Source organism: Acartia tonsa, chromosome 5 (genome assembly GCF_053477335.1).
Source record: "Acartia tonsa isolate MP-2025a chromosome 5, ASM5347733v1, whole genome shotgun sequence".
NCBI classification, from domain to species: domain Eukaryota; kingdom Metazoa; phylum Arthropoda; class Copepoda; order Calanoida; family Acartiidae; genus Acartia; species Acartia tonsa.
In genome coordinates, this window is record NC_137264.1 from 43,633,050 (window position 1) to 43,659,733 (window position 26,684).

Sequence of the window (26,684 nt, forward strand, 5' to 3'; positions counted from 1 at the left end):
CCAAAAATATAATTCATAACCAATTAATAAGAATTAAATAACTGTAGATACCCCATGCCGCAAATGGTTGTCAAAAATAATATAAAATTTGAGGAATAATTGCCCAATTTCCAAAAAAAAGCACATTCTTTTCTTAATTTTAGATTAGAAAAACGTCGGAATTGAATTCTCCCCGCCCTAAATAATAATAATCATTTCATTTTAGAGAATCTTTTACGGCGCTCGGAGAAGAAAACTATTCATATACTTTATATTTAGATAATTGTTCAATCTAGGTTGAAAACTTCTCTCTGTACGCCTACGACCCTGTCTTAATCAACCAAATATTTTTTATTTTTTATTTTTAGATATACAGATAAACACACCACGTCTCCGATATTTTTCTAAACAAATTTTTATATTTTCTTAGATTTATATATACATGTATAACATATATTTAAACAGGTTCCGACGAAAAATCATCATAATATAATTATAAAATTTTATTTAGGTTACACAACATTGGTCGAGAAAACATATTTAGGTAGAGAGAACGTTACTAACATTATTTTAGGTTATATTGCCAAGAGATGCTGCTACGATTTTTTTCTAATTCTTTTATTTGTTAACAATACAAAATTTCTCTTTGTAAAGGTTTAAACCTGTACTGCTAACCAACAATGGATCATTTGGCTGCTATGCTACAAAATTCATCATAAAATTAAATCTTCAAACCAACACTACAACTTTTGTTACAGGTAACATCTTTTGGTACAAATAAGGAAATCAACCATAAAAAAAATTCAATTTCTCTTTTTATTTTATTTTACAAAAAAAGGCTTACCACCAAAACAAATACAACTTTCATTTTTGATCGACAGAATTGTCTCTTCACTGCAAACTCGTAAAAAAAGAACTGAGAAATAACGTCGTTCGCTGGTTTCAACCAGGTAGGGGAAAAGAGAAGCTTACCCCTCCCCCTAAAAAACTTCCCTTTTTCTTGAACTCGTCTGACGGAGGTAAAGAGAAAAGATCGCACTTTTATCCTGCACCCTTATTCTCCGTCAGAGGCGAACATTGTCCGTATGATTTTTCCCCACCCCATTTTTACTCCCCCTCTGGTCGCTCTGAGTTCAATAAGTTACACCATATTTTATAAAGATCCTCACGGCGGAGCTACTCTACAATTTACTTGTCTTCTATTAAAAGTCTGAAAAGTAAGAATACTGAAATATTTTTAAATGTTTTTAATTTTTAATAATTAAGAATAAGTAAAAATGCGCGTGTCGCGGCTAGGCACGTAGGAAAACAGGAAGGCTTAAAAGGAAAATGAAAACTTGATTAATTGCTAATATGTGTTTAGAGGCATGAGTCGAATGAAAACTTTGAAAAAACCGGGTTGACTGTTACACCCCAAATTATAGAGTAGACTCAAACTTGAATACTTAGGTCCTTTACACAATGTAGCAAATAATCAACGAGAGATATATTTGTATTAAAGTGTTATTACATACACTTAATCATCCTTTTGAGTTTTCTATATGTCTCTTATGTTTCAGCCACCACCTTATAAACAGCTCCAACAAGAACGAACCATACCATGAGACCAATGATTTACATGAAATTATCAAAATTAAACAAAGAACATTCATCACAACATCATTTATTATACATATTCTACTATGATATATATATTTGTAATATTTTTGTATAAAATTAATAATTATGTATTTTTATGTGTAAAATTGTAATTTGTTGAATGTAAGAAACACTCGCTAATACTATGAAACCATGGACCATAAACAGGCAGTTAGTGAGAACCATTCAATGTGATTTGTAGTAAGGAAAACCTCTTATGATAATTTAAATAAAATCTTAATTACACTAGGTCTGGTGATCTAACGATTGCCGACGAATAAATACCGAGCACAATAACCAAAAGTTAAATGTTCAAAGATTTTCAACTGCCTATTTTGAGCTAATTTCTTTATTAACAGTTTACTTTGGTGCCCAAAGAAGGGTTATCTTAAATTTAGATATTAAAATTTATGCCACTTGTAATATTTTGATATTGAATTTTGCATTAAAAAGGTTTAAAATAAAGTTATTCTTTCCACATCTTTTTATCTTTTGTTAATTTATTAAAATTGTCTATAAAAGTATTATTTCTTAAAGCCAATAGTCGAACATCACATTACTCTAAATCTTCTTTTTTCACATTTCCGCTTTTTCACTTTTACATAGATTTTTCGGTTTTTTAAATTAAAACAACATAAGGCATAATTTTGTAGAATGCTAATTTGTCGTCCATTGTCTTATACCTAAATCCCTGTTGAGAAAAGGAGGATTTTAAACTATTTTAATCATGACATATTTGTTTATATTTCTCATTTTTAACCCATTTTCATGACAAGATCTCGACAGTATTGAGTGTAATATATTTCCATTCTGATTGAAATTAAAAATAAAAAGAAAGAAAATACCCAAGAGAAGGTAGAAATATATTTAACAAAAAAATTTACTTAAACCTTTATCTACTAAAGTACGCAGAATTTTTCCACAATCCTTGTATTATATATCCTGAGTATTAATATAGTGGGGACCGAAAAGGGGGAGTATGGGACGATGAATGCTCAGTTTAAATTTCATGTATCATAAGAGTGAACGAGAACAATATTTTTAGTTCTAAGAGAAAAATTTTAGACTGCTAGATGCATTTTCTTACATTTATATAATTTAAAACCAGAGTGTAGATTTAAATCTTTTTCCGATGTTTTTTTGAAGACTCATTAGAAAGGCGTTATATGCAGAAAGAGATGGAACAATGGGCTGTTTATTACACTAGTGCCCAAAGTTTTATAATAACGTTTTATATTTTGGTAGTATTATTCAAGTTAACTTTTAGCAATGTATCTTCTTTCATAAGAACGAACTTACCTACAGACAAATTGAATTTAATAGTAGCTGCGCTACCAAAAACTGTGCGAGTGTGACTGGTGTCAAATTGCCTAAACGGATTACAGATGTTTCGTCGGGGAGGGACAATTCTGTGTACTAAACTAATAGGATATCTGTCTGTCTGTTGTATTTATGGTAATGATTTCGTTCAACAATTTTCAGGGAGGCTTCCATTGGTCCAGGGTATGTTTTAGGCTATAAGAAAGGGAGATAATTGCGGTGGGTTACCTAGAAACAAAGCAAAGGCCCTAGAGGCTAGATGTGTTTGGAAAACAAATATTTCTCGTATTCATTCGAATCCGGTGGATAGGAACCGGTTCTCACCCATACAAAAAAACTATGTCTAGCATCGTATTATATCCAGCTTTCTACGAATATAAAAATGTACAATTAATTAACTATATAACTATTAAGTCTTGCAGTTTATGGAAAAGCATTCTACAATTTTATGTGATAAGTGGCATGGATCCATGATAGCATGGGTGGGTCTACCCCAAGATTAAAGGGAAAGTAAAACCTAGTGTATTATAAATAATACCACCACGAAAGCCTGAAATCTGCCCTGACCGTACATGACTTTAGTTTTGGGCAGAGCATTTAAATTTTAGTTTGTGTTGTTGTTTTCAATAATATTCATTCCTCCCAGAGATTTGTAGCGTGCTCGTTTTACAGAGTTCGCCAATCTCAATTCATAAGCCTTTCTGTATTACTAGCGGCTGCGCCCCTAGCATCTAGGAGCTCAATATTCTAAGGAATATGGAAGGGTAGAAAAATAGCCTAAAACCCTACCCAGACTTTAAAAAAGAAATAGACTAAAACCATTCCGGGGCCTATGGGAAGCTTCACTGAAAAGGAAACCACAATATTGCTTATTAAATTAGTCGTAACATCCTTTTCTGAGATCTTTACTTGACACCAATCACAAAAGCCCTGGTTTATTGCAATTTTTTGTGGTTTAGGAACACTCCTCCACCTCCCCCCTCCGCCCCTAAAGGTCTATTTGCACATCCCTGTTTTCCATCTAGTTTGCCCAAGGACACTAACCATCTACTTTACATAAGTAGTCGGTGTATGCTCAAAGAAGATGCGTGCAAAAAAAGTCACCCACAGGGGCAGATATTCATCTATTTGAATCAATTTTAGTTATGTAAAATATATCTTTTGGTTATAGTACCTTTCGTGGCAACGCCCGTTAAGGGGTAATTCGTCGTATTTTTAAATGGCTATTTATAGATTATTTTAGGTTAGGTTATATTGGGTTAGGTGATTGCCCACAGGGTTAGGCAATTGGCCCCGCAGGGGCTAGAAATAGGAGAAAGCTACTTTGAAAAATACGAAGAATCGCCCCTTAATGTGCGTTGCCACGAAAGGGACTTTACCCAATATTTTAATCCCAAAAAAAACGTCATATCTATAATACAAAGTAGCTTGATGTCTGTCCGTCTGTCCGTCTGTCTGTCCCTTAAGATCTCGGTAACCACTGAACCGATTGGATTCTACTCTTCAGGGTATATACCTATTGGTCCTGCGGTGGTTTTACGAATTTTACGAATTTTGCGAATTTAATCGCAAAATGTTTTCCTGCTGGGTAGGTGCGAAAATTTGTGATCCGTTCTGCTGGGTAAGTAATAGAAGATGTAATTATACCTCTTGGGGCAAAGCCCCTAGAGGCTAGGGGCGAAGCCACTAGTACTATCAAATAGTATAATTAGGGAGGTATTGCAGAAAGTTAGTTATAAACAATTAATATTTAGAGAAGCAAAGCAATAATGATAATTCAATGTCTGACCCTTTCCTGACATATTTTGCACAAATTAGGTAGTTTACACTGCAAATGTTTGTAGGAATATGGGGAATAGTCAAACAAACTATTTGAATCAATTTTAGTTATGTAAAATATATCTTTTGGGTATAGTCCCTTTCGTGACAACGCCTCTTAAGGGGCGTTTTGTCGTATTTTCACAGTAGCATTTCTCCTATTTCCAGCCCCTGTGGGGGGATCTAACCCTGCGGGGCAATTACCTAACCTAACCCAAAATAACCTATCAAAAGCAGCTGTGAAAATACGACGAAACGGGAGGGACTTTACCCGTTTATTTTGTATATTTTTTGGGAACTAAAATTACAGATGTTTTTTTAATTTGACCAAGCAACAAAAAATGGGTGAATTCCTTGACCAACGAACAGGTTTGCCTCTTTGAAAATTTAAATGAATATTTCCAGATCTATACCTGTCTGAATGATCATATTACTTTCTCAGAAAATTATTCCTTGTCCCTTAAGCATTTAGTAAAAGTACCTAGTTTTCTCCTCAAGTTGAAGGTGCAAATAATCTCTTCTGTTCGCTAGGTTCAGGGACAGGAATAAATATTCTGAAGAAAAAGACTTTTCCATGTGGGACATTTATAAGTTTAGTTACTTAGTACCTATTCTTGATAAATACCCCTGTGAATGGTAACAAGATGTTTATAGTAGAAACCAAGGCACTAATATTTGATTTATCTATGGACATCCAAGCATTTAGTTGCAATTGGGGAGTTTATTGGGGAGTTTGCTTAAAAGTAACCACTAAACTGATTTGGTTCTCCTTTACAGTGTAGCTTCTCATAGGTTTTTTAACTTTTTTTTTGGGGGGGGGGGACCACCACCCTATCAAGAGAAATCGAGTGTCAAATTATTTTTTATTTAACTATTCTTTTTAAAATTAAAATTGAAAGTGTGGTAGATTCGACATCCCCCACCTCAATTGCATCAAGAGGCCTTTTTGGGCGGATCCATTTTAGTAATATATAACCCCACCTATTGTTTTCAGTAATCTTGTTCTCATCTCTAGAATGCATTTGAACATTGAAACTGAATTATTTATGGAGGGCTTTGTAAGATTCTCAATTTAGTTCTTGCAACATTTTCTATTTAAATTCAATGGTAAAAAAAACGAGGGGATATAGAACAAATTCTGACCCTCCACAGAAATCATAAAAATAATTTAGTTGGGTAATTGTGTTCAAATTTTGGACTCGTTTTACCTACCTCCAGTCTCTTAAGCCAATATCGTGTCCTCGCACTGTAAGTTGCACAAAAAAAAATTTCGGATTAAAAAAAACTTGCACATTTGGTAGTAATTAGAGTATTTCACCTTATATTCTGATAAGAATTACAATAAAATAAATGTTACAACTTTTCTTACACATATGTTGACCGTAATTTGACCCCTGCAGGCCTTCCAGTCCTACAATGATGACAGTCCGACAGTTTCTGTTCATGTGGAGGCAGTCAACAGTCTTCTTATCAATTCAAAGGATTGTTTAACAATTAAGATTTTTTGCAATGGATTTATTATTACTCGGATCTTACACCAGATTTTCATGTTCTATGATAAAGTAATCTCTGTATCTGGCTACAATAAGTCCGGGATAACAAAACTGGTTTTAATCTAATATTTTCTTTTTATATCCGCGGATAGCTGTCTATAATACGATTCGATAAAAAAAAATAATCTTTCATCAATCAATTTTGGTGATCTTGACTTTGAGAGATTTATCTTTAATTTGTTTAAATCCTTCTGTAAAAATGAATGAAATGTTATTTATATTATGTAATAAATGCAGCTAATATAACATAAACTGAACATGTTTGAAAATACGCAGATATTTGCCCTTTACGAAATGAAGCGATTTACAAGTGTGATTTTGAGAAAATTTGATTTTATTAAAATAAGTACTGCTTTTATTTGTATTTAATACAAATCGGACTACCCTAACATTAAGAAGAACAAACAGTCACTTATAGAGTAGCTTCGCTACTAAAATTAAGAAAATGGCAAAGATCATAATCATATAAAAATAAAGCCTCAAAACTTTGAGTATTTTTTAAAAATAAAAGTCAAAAGATACCATTCCTAAATAGCCTTCTTCAGGCAAAAATCAGGGGTGTATATTCTGCACAAGATTCGGTAATATCCTCTTTTTTTCTCTTTCAAAGTCCCCCCCCCCCCAGTTTTTCTATCAAGGAAGGGAATAAAATTAAAAAGTATTTTTAGAACTCTTTATTTTATTTATATTATCCCCCCTCCTACATATTCTTTTAGTTTTTTTTTTCACCAAAGAGGGGAGAAAAATAGAAAATAATGCTTTCAGTTCTCTCAACATTTTCATTTTTTACCCCCAACCACATATTTTTAATTTTTTTTACATCCCCCCCCCCCCCTTTAGCAAGGTCAAATTTTGCAGAATATACACCCCTGGCAAAACTTAAACAAAATTCTCTTCTGTTTACATAAGAGTCAGTTTTGCAATGCAAGAATGTATCAAAAGTTTTGATAAATAAGCTATAGGTACTGTAAGCTATAGATGCATATTAAAAATGTAAAATACAAGGGTGACAACATCCATAAGTAGCGAAGCACAAAAACCCATCTATAATAATACAGAAAAGGAGATTTAAAAGTGGAAATATAAAAATGGCCAAAAACCTGCCAGAAAGCAGTTTGACTGCCATGGACGGACAGATAGAGTGAATTAAAGATTTTTTCGCTGAATACAGCCGGAATAAAAAAAGCTTATAGAAATGGCAAAGATCGTAGATGCACATATAGCGCTAGGCTATAGAAAACAAGCGTAAAGTAGGTCCTTTCCCGCATTTATGAAGATTATATTATTAATTAAAAAGTTTGGAAACTGATAGTTATAAAGTAACCAATCAAAATTCACTAAGAGTTGTCTTTGTTTAAGAGCCAACCATATTTTACCATTAAAAGGTTTATCTAAACTTGTTAAACATAATTTCAACTGTTGTAGGCTTTTGCCAGCATAAAGAGCTTAACTTTTCACAATATAAATAATCTACATTTAGAACCTTCGGCTCTTAAATTAAAGGTAAGGTATTTATTAGAAAATTGCAGCTACTCCATAGTTAAGGCCTTTTTGCTACTCCGTTATTATGTTGTCCTTATTGGACATTTTATATCGATGGATATAGAATACGTAGATTTTGTAAGAGATTCTTGCATATCCTGGATTCCTGATAAAATGTTTCTGTCAGCTGGCTAATATAATGACAACCCCCCGCCCCCTTTACTTTATCCCATTCCCTCCCTTGACCAAGGAGGACTGTATTAGCAACCTAAATTGACGACAAATATTCCACCATATTCAAGTATTCTATAGGTACCCATTTTTTCATGCTAAAAAGAGGATAGTCAAAAAGGCATCTATCCGACGGAAAATTAAGTCATTCATGGAATTATCGTAGATTTATAAAATTTCAAATATATACATTTTTGTATATAAGTTTTTGGATCTACTGCAGTTCACGGTAAAATATTGCTTACCAGCAATATTTACAAAAATCTATGAATGTTAAAGGCTGCTAGCTGCCAAACGGCTAAACGTACAGATCATACCAGCACACCATTTTAAGCGGAATAAGAAGGTCTACAAATAATCTGGAATAGCAAAGATCCAATGATGCACAGGGAAAGCTTCATTGAAGAAAAACTCGTAAAATAGGTCGTTTTCGCGCATTTCTCTGCACTGTGAGATAATTATGCATTATTGATTTATGGCTATTCCAGATTATTTGTAGGCCTTCTTATGCCGCTTAAAACAGTGTGCGGGCATGATCTGTACGTTCAGCCGTTTAGCAGCTAGCAGCCTTTTAAACTCATAGATTTTTAGAAATATTGCTTACCACCAATATTTTACCGTGAACTGCAGTAGATCCAAGTTTTTTCTTTAAATTAATTTTAATTTAGGTGCCAACACTGGAGCCTACAATTGTAATCAATATGACTCAAGTCAACATCAAGTCTTTGTCATCCAGCGCTTTCGCTTCCTCATTCAAGCAGATCCTTGTTAAGAACAGCACAATTGACAGGTTGACTTTTGGTTCATTTTTAAGTGGCTTGCAGGCAAATGTATTATTTTAAATATTGTGTAATGATAAACTTTCAAATTCGGTAATTTTTAGGTATTCAATTTTAGAAAGGAAGTTATGAAAATTTATCTAAATGAAACAATAACTGAATAAAATTTTTAGAAATAATTCTGAGGTTTCGTGATTTCAGATGTTGTTTTGGGTCTTCATTAGTTAAAGAAATGAAGAAATTTTTATCTGACTTTAAATACTTATTTCTATTTAAACAGCTATTAGTTATAACTTACTAAATATTTCTTTTAACTTCAGAAGTAATATGCACACTTGAAAAAAAATCTCCAAAACCACGTCTTTGTAATTGTCTTTTTGGAGTCCCCAATCAACACATATTAGCTAATTGGTAATTGTCTCTACCAGTCTTGGGTATATTATAGCATTTTTAAGATAAAGTAAGTTTTTTTTCTCCAACTTACTGTTCAATAATCCTTTAATAAAAACTAGTAAGCTTTTCTTTGTCTGAAGATCTCAATATCTACTAAACTAACAGAGTTCTCTTTTTTTTACATAGGTCCTAGGATTGTTTTAAGCTATTTCATTTTTAGCTTTAAGCCTTGCAATGGTTTTCGGCTATTTTTCTGCTTCGCCTATTTACCTTTGAATACAGAGCCTCTAGATGCTAGGAGCACAGCTACTAGTAAAATACAATTTGTTCCTTTTTATTTGCAATATCTATACATCAGGATTGAGACCAATGCGTTTTCTGGTTTCCTGATGTCCCACATAGAACTGGAGGATGTTGATATTAACAGGATTGAACGCGGAGCCTTCAGTGATCAGAGCGTCATTGAGATATTACAGTTCAACCAATGCAAAATCAGTTCTATAGCAAAGGTATTACTTGCTTTCAATTTTGTTACATAAAATACTAAGATTAAATAGCTTTAAATGCTTCGCCAGTCAAAAAAAGATTATTCGAAGGTAACGTAGTTAAACCGTTAAATGAATTTAAAAATATATGACTTAAAATTACAATTAGAGTGAAATAACAAAATACAATAGAATCGTGTATGATAAGAAGACACAACTTCTGAATTTTCTTATAAATTATTTCATTTTATGAATAATAAATAGTAAACTGATTTAAAATGCCCTGTAAATACTCATATAAAGATGTTTCTAAGTATTTTAAATATTTTAAAACTCTTTTTTTTGTTTCAGAAAAGCATAGTGGCGGGAATCAGTAGTCTTATGTTGGAGAATAGTTTTATACAAAGTATCTCAAAATTTGGTGCCATAAACGCAACCGTTGCAAGTGTTAGGGTTGTTAATAATACCTTCAGGTTAGAGTTTTTTTTATAAGCATTGCTGTTTGTTAAACAATAATATTATGGTTATGACTAAAACACACTGAGAAATTAAAAAAACACCTTTCCTAATTCGTTGGCTAAAAAAAATTCATTGTCCAACTTTTCCATCAATAATTTTAATATACAGAAGGAGTAATTTTGTGAATTATAATTTGGGATGTACAATGCAATTAAATTACCTGCGATTGTATTGTCCTTGAAGGTCCTGAATAAAAGGGTATTATCTTTATTATTTTTTGTCTTTTTTAATACAAAGTGTTTTAAGATTGTGCCAAAAATGCAACTGATTTAAATTTGAGGGTTGTTTAAAATTCTTTAAATAGTTTTGCCGACAATAGGTAATAATGTTTTTGGTAGTGGAGCTACTTTACATTTATGGTTTCTATTGCTGTCTATTTTTGCTGTCAAAAGTATGTATAAATGGTTAGATATTTCTCAAAATTTCCTATTTAGTCTAAAATTACCTAAAATATTTTAGAACTTTGGGACAAGAATCATTGAGTGTAGAATCTTGGAACTCTGTCATCATAACCGACAACACTATCCAGTTTATCGAGGAGGGTGCGCTGAATGCCATTATCAACCCCATCCCCCCAACTGTCACCTCCACCACACCAAAAGGGGTTGGGGAGGTGATAGAGGCAGATGTGCTGTTTGAGTTTACGCGCAACGAGGTACAGAATGCTAACCGCCACTCGCTGGTGACCCGGCTGCCGCCATCTGCGAGGTTGGTAGTGGCAGAGAACAGGTTTTCACACCACTGCGACTGTCAAACTAAACAGGTAAACTATTATTTAAATTTCCAAAGCCAAACTTCTTTTCATAGAATACATAGAATCCTTGGCGTGCACAGAGATTCAACCTTGGGGTTGTGAAAGGGGAAGGCAGTTCTACACAATTTCTCATGAACGCCTTTGCATTGAATTCAATCATTCTCTAACGCTGAACTCATTAGTAATCAAAGCATAATCTTTTATTAAAATGGGCTTTAAAATGGTGCTAATAGTAAGCAGTAAAAAAATACTTCAGAGAATTTTTATTATCTTTTAAAAAATATGTTTTTTATTATAAGTTATAATACTGATATTTACAGTTATTTAGAATAAAAACTAACATTCAACATATGAAATTTATTTTTTATTTTAGGAGAAGTATATTCAATCTTTGACAGGTTTTTCTGGACTTTCTTCTTCATTCCAGGTATCAATATAATAAAACTGAACGGCTTCTATCCTAAGGGGGAGGAGGTGGGTGTTGCAACTGGATGAAACTATCTCAGAACAGATAGGGAGCTTGTTGGGAGTCTTTTTTTTTATTACTTGCCTTTAGTTATTATATTTTCCAATTGTAATGTAATGTTTAATCGCCCGCATTACTGCGGGCCTCGGTTTTGCGCGGCAGCTTGCAGGTATAAATGACCATTTGCACAACATATACAGATGTGGTAGATGGTTTTTTAAATTATTAGGATTTTATAACCCTTAAAAACAAAATATGCACTAAAATTAAGATAAATAAAATAACTTCATGTTAGACCTTAACGTCAATTTCTTTATAATCACAAACGTTTTAGACAAGATTAGATAAAATTGTTTAAGGAATAAACGGTTCAGTAAGTTTTTTTTTCATTATCTCTAGCGGCTCCTTGATTGACATATATTCATATCTTAAGTTAGTATCATTAAAGAAAGATGGCTAAGCTTATGATATTAAAATTTTTGGGAAATGTAAAGAAAACGAAGTTGCGGGTTTCATCGTATTTTCACAGTAGCTTTTTAATTGTTATTTTAGGTTAGATAAATGTTATTGATCAGAAGGGTTAGAAAATGGGCCCCACATTGCATTGGCTAGAAATAGGAGAAAAGCTACTGTGAAAAAATGACGAAACCTGCAACTTCGTTTCCTTTACATGATCCAATATTTTTATTAGTAAAATTTGGGTTTGGGCTGTTACATTTTTTTTAAATTGATCGCTTAACACCTATCTGTTCTTGATTCATTTTAGTTTTTATTTACGTTATCTCTGTAAAAACCTGCAAGTTTTAAGGTTTATTTATCCAGACAATATGATATTCCTTTAATGGACCTCTTGGTCCGCATGCAATTATAATAATCAAATCAAATCAAAATCCTTTTATTCCTGTTTGTTTACATAAGAAATCGGCTGATTGACTTCTTCCAGACTAAACATTTTCAAACGATTTTTAAAGGGGTTATACAATATTACACATTTGTATAAAATAGATTTTTAAATTCCCCTTTTAATATTTATATTTATTCCCAAATTTACTTAGGTAAAACTTTTTGTAAATCCTGGCAATTTTTAGTAGCGAAGCTACTCTATAATTCACTTTGTCCGTCCGTCCGTCAGTCCGTAACGCTATGGGGGAAATGGGATTTACTCAGCTCCTATAAAAGATAGAATGCTGAATTTTTCTGTCAACATTCCTTTCATTAAGGAGCACAATTAACTATAAAACATCATTGGCGGTCAGACCGCTTTTTAGCAGGTTTTAGGCTATTTTTATATTTTCACATTTTTCTCCATATCTTCAGTGTTTATCGACCGATTTTCAAAAATTTTTCAGTTATAGATATCAAAATTAAATTTCCCGTCGTTTAAAGAAAACAACCATGAAGGCCTGACTGTCTTTTTAGCAGGTTTTAGGCTATTTTTATATTTTTCACATTGTTCTCCATATCTTCAGTGTTTAAGGACCGATTTTCAAAATTTTTTCAGTTATAGATATCAAAATTTAATTTCCCGTCGTTTAAAGAAAACAACCATGTAAGCCAGACTGTCTTTTAAGCAGGTTTTAGGCTATTTTTATATTTTTCATATTTTCTCCATATCTTCAGTGTTTATGGTCCGATTTTCAAATTTTTTCAATTATAGATATCAAAATTAAACTTCCCGTCTTTTAAAGAAAACAACCATGACAGCCAGACTGCCTTTTTAGCAGGTTTTAGGCTATTTTTATATTGTTCACACTTTTCTGCTTCGCTACTTATGGATGTTGTCATCCTTGTTTTGTATAAAAATAGTTCTGTTATACATACTTAATGTAATCATAGGGATTTTGTAAACATATTTTTTTTTATCTATCATCCTATTATATAAAGTAGTAAACGTTTTTTGTCTGTCCCGAAGGATCTCGCTAACCACTGAACCGATATTGGTCTCCTTTACAGTGAAGCTTCTTATAGGTCCTGAGAAGGTTTTAAAATATTTTTTGGGAGGGTGTCTTCGCCCTCCTCCCCCCCCCCAAAAAAAAAATATTTTTTTACTCTTTTGAAACTAAAAAATAATTTGGGATGAGGTCGACTTTCCCCCCCTCCTACCTTAAGTGCCCCTAGAGGCTTCTAGGGGCGTAGCCGCTAGTTTAATATATAACTTAAAATTGCTGTTTCAGGATCTCAGTGGACATTTGTTGAACAGCAGCCTGTGTGGTGTTCCTGCCAACCAGAGAAACTGTTTCCCAGCATCAGATAGCAACTCTGAGGCTCACTTCACTCCCATACAAGAATATCAGCTACTCATGTGCAATAGGAATGAACATAATTTCATTGTTGATTACCTCAGGGAGTGAGGGGACATTTGGTTGTTTATTACTGTTAAGTCCCCAAAGTTTTAGAATAATATTTTATTGTTCGGTGGCTTAACAACTTTGGGGTCCTTTATTGAATTTGGATTGGTTTGTTTATTAAGCTAAGTGTCTAAACGTTTCAACAATTAATTGTAACCTACAGAAGGAGCAATTTTGATTATCATTATTGGGGTGGGGATGTACATCATTTTATGAGACATTCTCTTATCCTTTTAGATCCCTGTGAACCCCTAGAATGTTTATTTAAGCTGAAAATGGAATTTATATTTTCCCCCCACTTTCCTGCTTTACAATATCACCCAAAATCTACCTTGATATCTTTCAGAAACATAACAAAAATCTTTCCAAGTCCTAGTTTTGTTAGCTCGAGCCATCGGCTTCTCTGGGCTAACAAAACTGGTTTCAATCTTTAAATATTTTATTTTAATATCCGTGGAAAGCTGTCTATAGTTTGTTGCGAAAAAAAACTATTAATTATGTCCAAATTGTGCAGAGATGTAAACTCCAGACCTCCTGACTGTATACTGACCAATGTAGAGGAGCTTGATGTTGGTGGGGATGGAAACACAGTTGGCAATGGAGTTGGGGGTGCCGGAGGAGTGGCTGTTTATACTTTGAATCAGTTTTATGATGATTTTCTTCTGCTTTTTCAGGTTTGGATTTATTTATGATAGCATAGCTGGTCTACAATTCTTACCTGTTTTATGTTTTACTTATAATTTGAATAGCTTAATTCAAACAACAATTTAACATTACATTTAAAATCTATTTGGTTGAACTATTTAAAGGTCATTTTTCCTACAGGCAAAAAAATCATTACTATTTGTATTTAATTCTTATAATAGACTATTAGGTTTTTTCTTTTCTTTTGGTGGTTGAAAAATAGGCAAAAACCACCCAAAATATGTCGAATGTAGATTCCAAGCATAATAAACTGATCGACTTACCTTTTTTGATTTAATTCATTAATATATATCTCCCTTTCGATTCAAAAACTTCAAAAATTTAAACTTAATTTGTTATTATACTTTTTAGGTGAAAACAACGAAAGGAATTCTGTTGTTTCTATTATTCTGTGTTCTTTGCTGTGTTTGTGTTATCAGCATTTGTGTCGGGACTATCTATATTCATAGGTATGTAAATAGATAGATAGACATTATACTTAGAAAATAGATAGATAGTTGCTGAACTAATTTTGTCTTTTGTACTCGTAGAGCCAAATATTTACTTTTCCGTCCAAACAACCAAGGGTTTTAGGTGAAGTAACTCCCATCAGAAAATATCTTTAACTGCACGATCTTTGTCTGAGAAGCCCTAACTGTGCATTGTAGTGAGTTGCTCCTGTTTTGGACCATGGCATTCCCCCAATCTGTCATAGCAGCAATAGGAACCATGGACGCAGTGTCGGGCCAAGATTCGAACCTATCACCTCCCCGTCAAGAAGAGGATGCGCTACGTGTTGTGCCACGGTCGAAGATATAGGGGGGTGTAAAACTTGATTGGAAATGTGAGTGTCCAAACTTTTCCACCAAAAATTCAATCTACATAAGGCGTAATTTTATCTTCCAATGTGCTATTCCTAAGCTGCAACTATTAAGCGATTAGAAAGAATGATTCAGTCACTTTTTATTATTTCAATATTTTAAGTAGGTAGGTATTAATTTAGAGATAGAATGGCATCATTTGTCTCTACATTAAATTTAAATATCTACCTCTTTCACACTAAGTTAAAAAAAGGGGGGGGGGGGAGTTTTTTTTCAATGCCTAATCTCGGATGGCCCTTAACCATCCCCAACCTGATCTAAAGTTAAAAACTACCCTTTCCACCTTATTTTCAATTTAAATCAAAGGGGTGTTTTATTATTGCTCTTAGGGTACTTTATGCATTTTATCCTCATACATTGAAACATTGTATTTAACTTATGATGAAAATGTTCTGTTATTTCAGATTATACAAGCGAGCCAAGCTGATGAAAAGCAACAAACTATCTGGATCCTTCCAGTTCAACTCCCAGGCTGGAGAAAAGGCGGAAATTCTGCGGTACGGCTCCAACCACACCTCTTCCGGCTGTGACGAGGATGAGCCGCAATACGCGGAAATTGCGGAGGTCCACCATCCGCACGATTCGCGGGTTGCTCCCGCCTCGCCGCGAGATTCAAATAAATCGTCGGATGACATTGAAGCCTCGACAATGATGACAACTTTGCCAAAAAGCGATGAAGGTGGAACTTTAAATGGCAACAAGAGCAATATTGCCACGTTGCCGCTGCAAACGTCGGCGTTGCTGTCCAATTATGCCGCTGGCATGAACACGTTGCCTATATCTAGTGAAACAGAAAGACTGTTACCTATGTCAAGATATAACAACGGTTATAGCGGGACAATTGGAGGCACGCCATTGGCCCAATCTACGCCAATGAGAAAGGGCAACGGGGACAATGGGTTCAAGCTGCGGCCAGGCGGGGGAGTCGGGGCGGATAGTTCTATGAGGGTGTCCATGTCAGAAACTTCACTTACTGATGAAATTATGATGGCGCTGAGAGACAAGTAAGTATGCATTGCAGAGTAGCCGCGCTTTAGCTGTAGTTAAAAGTAGGAGCTTTATTATCGAAATATGAATGACGCAATTAATTCTAAACGATTTAATCCTTAAAAACAATATTCAAACGTAGAATAATTTTCTATCTATTTTTCTGTACCTAGTTTCCAGAAAATATTGGTAAAAAGTTTAAATACTTGTAATATACGACACTGTATAAACAAATCTATATTTTTTTTTCATTAGGTACCTATTCTAATAAAATCTTAACAATGTAATTTGTTGGTTACTTCTCCTGGAAATACCCCTTTAACCACGGAGGTAGGAGACATTGGACCGTAAATTACACTGTTAACTAAAGTTGTATTATTATCTTATTTGTTGGTTTAAAAACTTAGAGTACTTTTATTAAACTTTGATTTGTTGCTTCCAGACTAGTAGAGTCCAATATCTTTGGATATGTTTATCAATTTATCGCCCATTGTCTTATCCCTTAAGATCATTTTCGTTTACTCCTCTGTCATGGCTTTGTTTCATTGGAGTCCTATTCCCTTTACTTACCTATTAGAGAAGTTACGCGGCATGTGCGCGTGTGTGAAAGTTAAGCTTGTTTAGGTTAGGTCAGGTTATTAACCAACCTAACCTAACATAAACAAACACGCAACCTCTCCAATATAGGATAGTGGGATAGGGTTGCAATGGAACAACTTTATAAAATATTTTCGTTTTGTTTCAGATTGAACGATCCTACTCTATACTGTACAGTAATGGACGCAAAGACTGGCTGTGATCAGGAGAAAGGACTCCTGGGTAATGGTAAAACAACACATGAAGAAGAACTTTACACTGCCCCAATCTACAACGACCCTGCCCCGCAAACTAATATGAAAACGTGATGCTAATTGTTTATTAAATTATCAAATCTTTTTTTTTAATATTTAAAGAAAAATCAGTTAAATATTCTTTGAAATCTAGTGATGTTAACTTTATCTGAACATCACGAACAGTTGTAAGGAACAATTAATTGTGTTAATAAAGTGATATGTAAACAATATATTGTTTCTTTAAATATAATCAAAAATAAATTGGAATTTTGTATTATTCTAAATAACTTATTTCATATCAATTTTATAATTGAATTAAGGGCATCTTGTTTTACATTTATTTGTATGTAGATATTTTTATAAAGTAACTTTAAATAAATTGAATCTAATAATTAAATGTTAATAACTGTAAAGTACAACATTTATAAAATTTTGAAATCTAAACTGGCCTTTTTGTGTGTTATAAGCTTTTTTGTAATTTTGAAATTTTTACCCCGAACTAATAAATTTTTGTACCATTTTTTGATAGAGCTGATAATATGTTTTTATATTTTTTGATTAAAAGCAAAGTTGGTTGTTTTTTTTTCGGTCTGTATTGACTAAGCCTTTTTTAAAAATGTAATACAGTTAGGGAGTTGAATCCATTTTTATAGAAGCAGAAATATAATCTATGATTATGGTTTGGACCCTCTAAAACTGTAATCTACCTTTCCACTTTCCCCTCTCTTGGTGAAGATATCTTCAACGCCGATACGATTTTTGAAATGTAAGATTCTACTTTCCCTTCTCTTGGTGAAGATATCTTCAACGCCGATATGATTGTTAAAATGTAAGATTCCACTTTCCCCTCTCTTGGTGAAGATATCTTCAACGCCAATACGATTTTTGAAATTTAAGATTCCACTTTTGCCTCTCTTGGTGAAGATATCTTCAACAAGAGAGACAAAAGTGAAATCTTATATTTCAAAAATCGTATCGGCATTGAAGATATCTTTACCAAGAGAGGGGAAAGTGGAAGGGTAGATTAGAGTTTTAGAGGGTCCAAACCATAATCATAGATTATATTTCTGCTTCTATAAAAATGGATTCAACTCCCTAACTGTAATATCATACTTTTTCTCCAATCAATAAAATTTTAATGATTATTGTTTACTTTTCTTGTGGTTATAGGCCTATATTAAAAACACTAAAATATAAAACCATATGATCAACTTATACTTTTACTGCTTATATACCTAATGTAAATATATTCTTATTGTATTTGTAAAAATATTTTATATTTATTTGATTGTTAGTCTAAAATGATATTATTATTATTATAACCTATACCTACAGATAAAAAACCTTATGATATTAAATATGATTAATTTATGTTTTTAAAATTATTTTACATAAGTACATTTATATGTTTCTTTTATATTTTACATATACCTTCAAATTTGGAGTAAAAACTTTTTTTCGCAATTTTTTCTGCCAGTCAAAAACAAGGATTTGAAAAAAAAAACTTTTTATTATTTAGGCATTCATGTGCTTTTGATTTTTATAAATCTTACATTTAAAAAAAAAATTGAGACATAGTTTTCAATTTTCATTCATTATTTAGCATTCAAATTGCGGCTCTTAGAAGATATAAGATGAGCGGAAAAATTTGCGAATTAAACTGCATAAATCTTGAATGAACATAATATTTTATGCCATGATTAAAATTGAATGTGTCAACATGTAGCAGAGGTAATTAATGTTATTTATTTTTTTGACAATTCTTTATTAAGAATATTCTGTAAAAATAATTACATTTTGCTTTTTATTTAGATTTGAAAGGGGATTATTCATGAATGAGGGGTTATTGTTTGGAATATCTACTTTTAATCTAGTCGAAACTGTTCACTTAAATATACATATTAATACTTCTTTTTTGAAGGTCTTCAATTTTTAAAGCTTTTTTTTATGCTTGTGGGTAGATTAATCCTGTTTGTCTCTGAAAAGGACTTTTCAAAACTCCCCCCGCCACCACATAAAAGCTCTTGGGTATCTAGATATTATTAAGTATCCCAAACTGACTGCCTCTCCTCCACGAATTATCCCTTTATGAATTAAGGGTTAAGGACATTTTCGTCCTTGTTACATTTTGTGATAAAATTATTTTGAAAATTGTGTACGTCAATAACTGTTTACTGTCTCGTAAAGTAATGTGCTATTATAATAAAATGTCCTAATATATCATGAAACATTTTCAGATCTTGCTTCTTTATTACTTTGACTAGCGGCTACGCCCCCTAGAGGCCTCTAGGGTTCACCGTAGGGGGGTTGGGTTGATTTCGATAATCCATTTTATCCAAAAAAGTTACACACCTTCACAGGACCCTGAGAAGCTACCCTGTAAAGGAGAACCATAGCGTTTCAGCGGTTTACAAGATCCTTCGGTACAGACAGACAGAGTCCTGTTACTTCTATATTAGGATGATCAATAGTTGTATAATTTTACCATGTAACCTCGCCCCACCCCCCCTCCCCCCCAAAAAAATTGCTTTTTCAAACTAAAATTATTAGTGGAGATTCCACTCCCATTTCACATAATTTTTTATATGAATACTAGCGGCTGCGCCCCTAGCATCTAGGGGCTCTATATTTGAAGGGCAGAAAAATAGCCTAAAACCACACCCAGACTTATTTTTAAAAAAGATAAATAGCCTAAAACCATCTCAGACCCTATAAGAGGCTTCACTGTAAATAAGAACCATATCGGTTCGCTACAAACAAAAAAATCTTATTTCTTTATATTATAGGATTAGTTATGTTAAATAGACAATAGTTTGAACTATATAAGGTACTAGCGGCTTCGCCCCTAGCCTCTAGGGGCTTTGCCCCAAGAGGTTTGATCAACCTAATTTTTTGTATTTTAGATTTAAAAAGAAAAAGTAAAAAAAAATATATTTTTTTTTTTTTGGGGGGGGGGGTATTTTTCACTTTTTGGGGGGGTAAATTCATTCGCATGTCATAAATAGGTATGTAATAAAAACTTTTTTCAGATACTATGTCGTGTTCATGAACAGAATTAATATCTTATTCGTTGGTAAATTATTGTTTTTTTCAACCATTTGATGTATTGCTTATCGTAAATGTTCTCTTCCCTCACTATTTGACTCTGTATTACACCTTTTTTTTATTATATTCCCTCGAGCTTCAACTCATATTTCTATTAACTATAATACAATTATTATGAGTTTCAAAAAATATGAAGATAAAACACTTAATTTTTCTAAAGATTTTTAAAAATTAAATCTTCTAAATATCCACTTTTGCATTGATTTTAAGTTGCTTTTTTTATTGTCCAACTAAATTAGTAGTCCAGGTGTTATGTTTAAAAAGAACAGTAAGACTTGATTTTAAGGTATTTTATAAAAAAAACAGAAAACCTGTTATCAAGATTTCAAATGTCGTCCTATGTGTAATAATTTTAAATTTTTTTATAAATATTGGTATATATAACATACTATTAACCATTTTGAATTATCTTCATCCTACTCAATTATATATGTATGTACAGTAATATCTCGTCAACTTACACATTAATTTGTGTTAATTTGACTTGTACATAATGTTTGATAAGTGTGTTATTCTAGAGGAGGGGACATTGAGCTGTTCTTTACACTAGTCCACAAAGTTATACATATAATAACGTTTTCTTATTCGATGGCTTAGGGTAAGCAAATTTTGTGGCTTGTAATGAATTTTGATTGACTGGTTCTTTAAGTTGAGTGTCTAAACGTTTAAACCACTTACTGTAATCTACAGAAATTTTGTGTTTCATCATTTTTTCAACGATTTTTTAATAACATTACATCATAATACTTCCTTAAATAATTAAATCCCACACAACATATGATTGGGAAGTATAGCCATTTCTTGGAGGTATAATATTTACAAAATACGATTAATTCTGTTTTCATCAAAAGTTATAAAATTAAACAATTCTTAAACAATTGTTGGCTGTCTATTAAAGGGAGTGTGAACGTAAATATTTCTCATCTGATTATCAAATCTTAACATTTTCTAAGCACATTTCACTACACTGATCAACCAAAAACGTCCTATTAACAAAAATATCCAGAAATAAAGCCTTGATTTTATGGTATTTTGGAAGGGAAAAAGGAAAAAACAGGGAAAATCTGAACGTATTTGTTTCTTATAATGTTTGTAGGAATATTTAACTTGTCATATATAGTTGAAACAATTTACTTACTGTTAAGGATTTATTTTATGATGTAAAATTGCCAATTAGATTTTTTATAACGTAGTAATTAGGTAATAAAGACCTATTTTAAATTCGTATTATTGACAAAAAAATACCTCACTCTCTACAAAGGGTTGAATCTCATAGGTTATTTAAAATAAGAATATCCCTTTTTATTGTGTTGGACAATAAATAACCCACTTTCGAGAATTAGTTTACACTTTTATCAGACTGTTTATAAAGAAATATTGCATCTTTATTATTTACAAATTTGTAATTAAAGGTGGGCGAGAGATGGGCCATCTAAAGTTAATTGGATACTAATAAAATAACCTGTTTCTAGCTTTGTTATTGTATTTGGTTTTCAATAAAAAATATTGCTTATTTTATCAATTTCTAAGTGTCATATATTTATGTTGTGACGTCATATATTTAAGTTTGCAGACATATTTTAGTTGTTACTCTTAATTACTCTTTAATTGCTCTCAGAAAGAATAAAGAGAAAATATATTTAAGTCAGTTGATATTGAGAGTCCTAACACAGAACATTATCTGGTTTGGGTTCGAGTCTTTATTAAGACCAATACAGCTATTCACAGACATCCTACTACTTTAGATAGTTTGCATAGGCAGATATTCTACCCCTTCAAAGTGCATAGTTAATTAATACCTTGTATTAATTAAACAGACAGTCATCCTGTTGCTTGGTGTCCTGATATACAGACAGACATCCTGCTACTTCAGAACTTTCCAGCTTTGAATAATCAGTAGTTTTGACTTATTAACATATTTAATCATTTCTAAATATAGTATCAATATATAATCTTATTTACTCAAAAACTGCATTTAATCCAATATAATAAATACTTAAAAATCTGTTTGCATTTTGAATTGAATATTAAGTCTACTCTATCATTAACTTATGTAAGTCTGTCTATTTCACATTTGGCGCAGTCTTATTGTGCTACGTGTTATTTAGACCTGCTACTGAGTTAAGGGTGGGGGAAGTGGTGTTTAATTTGAATTCAATCACTTTTTGAGATTTTTTTATCTCGGATTTTTCACAGTTTTGTTTTATTTTTTATATTTCTAACTTGATTTATATTTTAGGTTTCTGTGGAATTTCACTTTTTAACTCTTCTGATCTAAATTTCACGGCGAATCTAGTTCTAGTGCTCGGATATGGCTGATGGAGAAAAAGGAGAGCGGGGTAAAAATGAGGGCAAGCGTGGACGGCCGCCTAAGCGTCCTCGGGAGACTGACAGTCAGGATGATGATGGAACTCCCGAAAATTGGGAGGAGGATGATGCTGTGGATGAGGATGTTGGTGCAGGTGCCAATGCGAATGTAGAGTCGGCGTTGGGTGAGGTGGAGAATGACGTTGTGCCTGAAAGCATAAAAAAATATGTTAGGGCAATGTTAAAGGAGCATACGACTGTTAAAGGTCAGGTGGATAAGCTAACGGCGGCGAATAAACGGCTGGAGAATAAGGTGAAGGAGTTCAAGAATTCTGATGAGCATAAGAAGTTAGGTTATGATGTTGATTTGGCTACTATTAAGAAAAAGGTGGCGCAATTGCCAGCGGATGGGGATATTAGCGGTTTTTTGTATGAGACAAGTATGGGGGCTAGTGTATCTGCAGCCAAATCGATGGGAGATGATTCGTTTAATACATCTTTCATTAGTCGTTTGAGTGTGGAGGCTAAATTGGATTCTACAAATTTTGAGGCTAAAAGGGTGAAAAGTGCTCCTGGACATTTGAAGTTTTCGCAGATTGAGTTTTTGGGTCCGGTTGGGAATGGAAATTGGATGAATGTTCGTGAGAGTTGTCTGACCGAATATGAGAATCAATTATTGGATATATTTCCTTTAATTGAGGAAAGGGCTGAAGTGCTTAAGGCCTATAAAAAGGTGGCCGGCGGTAGTGTAAGCCAACAGACTGTAGAGGAGCAGTTTAAGGAGTTTTGTCTTGTAAGAGGAGTCAAGTGGGATAGTGATTTTGTGCGGGATGCTCCATTTTGGGATGGAAACATTGATTTTGAGGATTATTTCTTATCCTTATGGAGAGTTGCTCGGTTCGCAAAGTTGGAGGATCCTATGCTTTTCAAGGACGTCCTGTACAATAGGATTTTTGAGTGCAAAGGGAAGAAGATGGGGAGGCTTATTACGCCGGAGGCTAATGCTTCCCTAAGTGCTTTAGGTTATTACCTGTTGATAAGAAGGTTGGTGATACCCTTTGCGGATACAGAGTCAGCTACTGAATTCTTCTACGCCCTGAAACAAAAGAGTGGTCAGAATGTGGATGTGTTTTTCAATGCTAAGTTACGGCTGTTTAGGCTTATGCATCCTGGTCAAATTTCTAGACAATCTTGGCGTGATTTCTACAATAATGTGGCTAAGAATTTGCTGTTTTCTGATTTAGCTAGAGATATGGCTAATTTCATTGAATCTATGCATTACCTGGAAGATTATAGTGCTTTCTTGACTTATTTGATTCGCAGAGGTCAGCATTACATAAGCTGGGCCCGTTCTGGACACGTCTCACCTGAAAATGTAACATCCTGTTATTCTCAGGCTATGGAAGGGTTGAAGCTAGAGGATTCTAGGGAGGTAAAAGCTAGGCCTGTAATCAGTGAAGTGCATGTATCTGATATGGAGGGCAGGACTGAGATTGGCGATAATAATGCGTGGATTGAAGGGGATGATGATATTCCTTGGGATCAGGTTGAGAACGTGATTGGGGCTCTGAATTCGAAGGCTAAAACTATGATTTGTTGGTATTGTGGGAAAAAAGGTCATGTAGTGGCTAGTTGCTGGCAGAAGAGAGACGGTAAGCCGCCAGCTCCTGATTCTCGCATAGGAAAGACCAAAGCTAGGTTTTTTTCAGCGGGTAGCGAAAAGAAAGAAGGTTCTGGAGTGCCTAATAATAGGGTAATACCTGAGCAGTTTCTGAAGAAGACGGTCAATCAGGTGGGGCCTGTTGTGGATTCTGAAAAGAGCAGAGATGAGAAACAGTATGAGGCTATGATTGCTGACATAGCTAGGAACAATTTTCAGCAATATCCTATGTAATGGATATGATTGATTCGATATATAAATTTCATTTGAAATGAATGAAATTTATAGATCGTTCTTTTATTCGTATTCATTATATAGGCTATAGTACTGCTATGTGTAATTAGTTAATTTTGCTGTATTGTATTCAGATAATTGCTCTCAACTTTATAAAGTATTACTGTCTTGCTTATTCTTCAGTCAAGGTGTGATCGTGTTAATGAAAACAATATATCTATATATATTTATATATATATATATATATATATTCTATATATTATATTTTGATAGGTACCTATGCAAAGTTGAAGTAAATGTTAAAAACTTTGAGAGGTACTTACTTGTATGGCAAAAGGCTTGGTGTGTAGCTGTGTGTTGCTGGTAGTCTGGAAGGTGTACAGGATTTCATAAATCGAACAGTATGTTGGCGGCTGGTAACGGATGGAGGGCTGACTGCTGTGTAGTGGAATGATGTATATCTAAAATTTGAAATTAATTGACATGGATATATTAATTATTTGTAATCCTGCATGGAGATTTTAATTCGAAGATATATGGATAGAAATGACTAGTGTTTTCAAGAGATTGTGAAGTTTTTGAAGATAACTAAAATGCCTATTTGTGCGGATTTAGATTTCTTTGTGCCAGGGGCTGATATTACGGTGAAGAAGTTAGGAATTATTGATACAGGGAATAATTTTAATTCTTTAATATCTAGAGAAATTCTTGATAAACATGGAATTGAGTTTTGTCCTGCTAAATTATCAGCGTATTCAGTAGATTTAAAGAAAGTTAATATTATTGGATATGTCGAGTTGAAATTTAGATTTGCTGGAACTCAAGCTGTATTTACGGAGATATTTTATGTACCTGAGGTGACGAGTAGGTTGGTGAATCTTGGATCTGATTTCCTGAAAAAGAATAAAATTAACATTTGTTTGGATGAGGATAAGTTTGAATTTTGTGGGGAATCTGTTTCTATTAATTCCTGTTTACAGAAACAGGTGGTGGCGGAGGTACAGAAAATTCCTATTTTGTCCGGACGAATGAATTCTGAAATTCCATCTAAACCTACCTTGCCAGGGATAAAAGAGGGGGGTGGGTTTGGAGAGTTATATTCAACGAAGTATAATGTGAAGTTGCTGGACAAAACTATTTTTTATCCTGGAGGATCTACAGCTGTTGTGCATGTGGCTGGATTAAAGAATGATGGGGTTTGGTACGTGTCTCCTAATTCTTCTAAGATGACAAGTGGCAATGGGATTATGATTATTGAGGGAGTGTATCAGCCACGGAAAGATGGGTCCTGCGTGGTTAATGTAGTTAATGCGTCAATAAAACCTATTACCTTGCTGAGAAATGTGAAGATGGGGCATTGTTTCGTCATGGATAATCAAGGTGTCACCTGTAATAAAACAATTAATGAGTTGGATAAGCCAGAAAAGTTGTCGGGGCAAAAAATGCATGAACGGGTACAGTTTATTATTCAAAAATTGAAGTTAGATGAAAACCAGATGATTAAGGAAAATCCAGAATTGAAACCTAGGATTATTAAAATTTGTTTGGAAAATTTTGATATCTTTTCAATGAATGATTCAGATATTGGTGATTGTCGATTAATGACATATAACATAGAATTGTTACCTGGAGCTAAACCTGTGAAGGCCAGAAATATTCCATTGAATCCAGAGTACGATGCTAAGTTGAAAGAACAGTTAACCAAATGGCTGGACGCCGGCATTATTGAGGAGGGTTTCTCGGATTGGTCTAGTCCTATTTTTGCTGTGAAAAAGAAGGCTGTACCTGGAGCAGAGGCTAAGTTGAGGTTTGTCATCGATTTCCGCAATTTGAACAACGTGACTAAGCAGGTGGCGTGGCCGCTGCCACTGATTTCTGATAATCTGACGAAGCTGGGTTCTGGCAAGGTGTTCAGTACTCTTGATTTGACAGCTGCCTACCATTCGATGACTATGGATGAGGACTCTAAACCGTTGACAGCTTTTAGTGCAGCAAACAGGATGTATTTGTTTAACAGGTTGCCATTTGGGTTGTGTAATGCACCCAGCCTGTTCTGTGCTCTGATGGATAAGGTGCTGTCTATCCTGCCAGGTATGTATGGATTCTGTATCAGTTACTTGGACGATCTGATCGTGTTTTCATCAAGTCCAGAGGAACATGTAGAGCATCTGCAGGCACTGTTTCAAGTTCTTAGGCAGGTCAACCTGAAATTGAATTTAGATAAGTGT

The 26,684-nt window shown here is 33.6% G+C and overlaps 1 protein-coding gene across 1 annotated transcript in view; it reads left to right on the top strand.

Moving 5' to 3' along the window:
* LOC145319595 (uncharacterized) overlaps nucleotides 1–19,382 on the top strand; it is a 120,416-nt gene extending 101,034 nt beyond the window's left edge. Inside the window, exons 7-18 of the mRNA XM_080161812.1 lie at nucleotides 6,153–6,234; nucleotides 7,732–7,811; nucleotides 8,690–8,811; nucleotides 9,552–9,702; nucleotides 10,030–10,151; nucleotides 10,657–10,960; nucleotides 11,325–11,378; nucleotides 13,592–13,726; nucleotides 14,278–14,439; nucleotides 14,822–14,919; nucleotides 15,735–16,334; nucleotides 17,063–19,382. Coding sequence (XP_080017938.1) covers nucleotides 6,153–6,234; nucleotides 7,732–7,811; nucleotides 8,690–8,811; nucleotides 9,552–9,702; nucleotides 10,030–10,151; nucleotides 10,657–10,960; nucleotides 11,325–11,378; nucleotides 13,592–13,726; nucleotides 14,278–14,439; nucleotides 14,822–14,919; nucleotides 15,735–16,334; nucleotides 17,063–17,222 — 2,070 coding nt within the window. The 3' untranslated portion in view covers nucleotides 17,223–19,382. The remainder of the gene's footprint in view (nucleotides 1–6,152; nucleotides 6,235–7,731; nucleotides 7,812–8,689; nucleotides 8,812–9,551; nucleotides 9,703–10,029; nucleotides 10,152–10,656; nucleotides 10,961–11,324; nucleotides 11,379–13,591; nucleotides 13,727–14,277; nucleotides 14,440–14,821; nucleotides 14,920–15,734; nucleotides 16,335–17,062) is intronic.
* The last annotated feature ends 7,302 nt before the right edge of the window (nucleotides 19,383–26,684 follow it).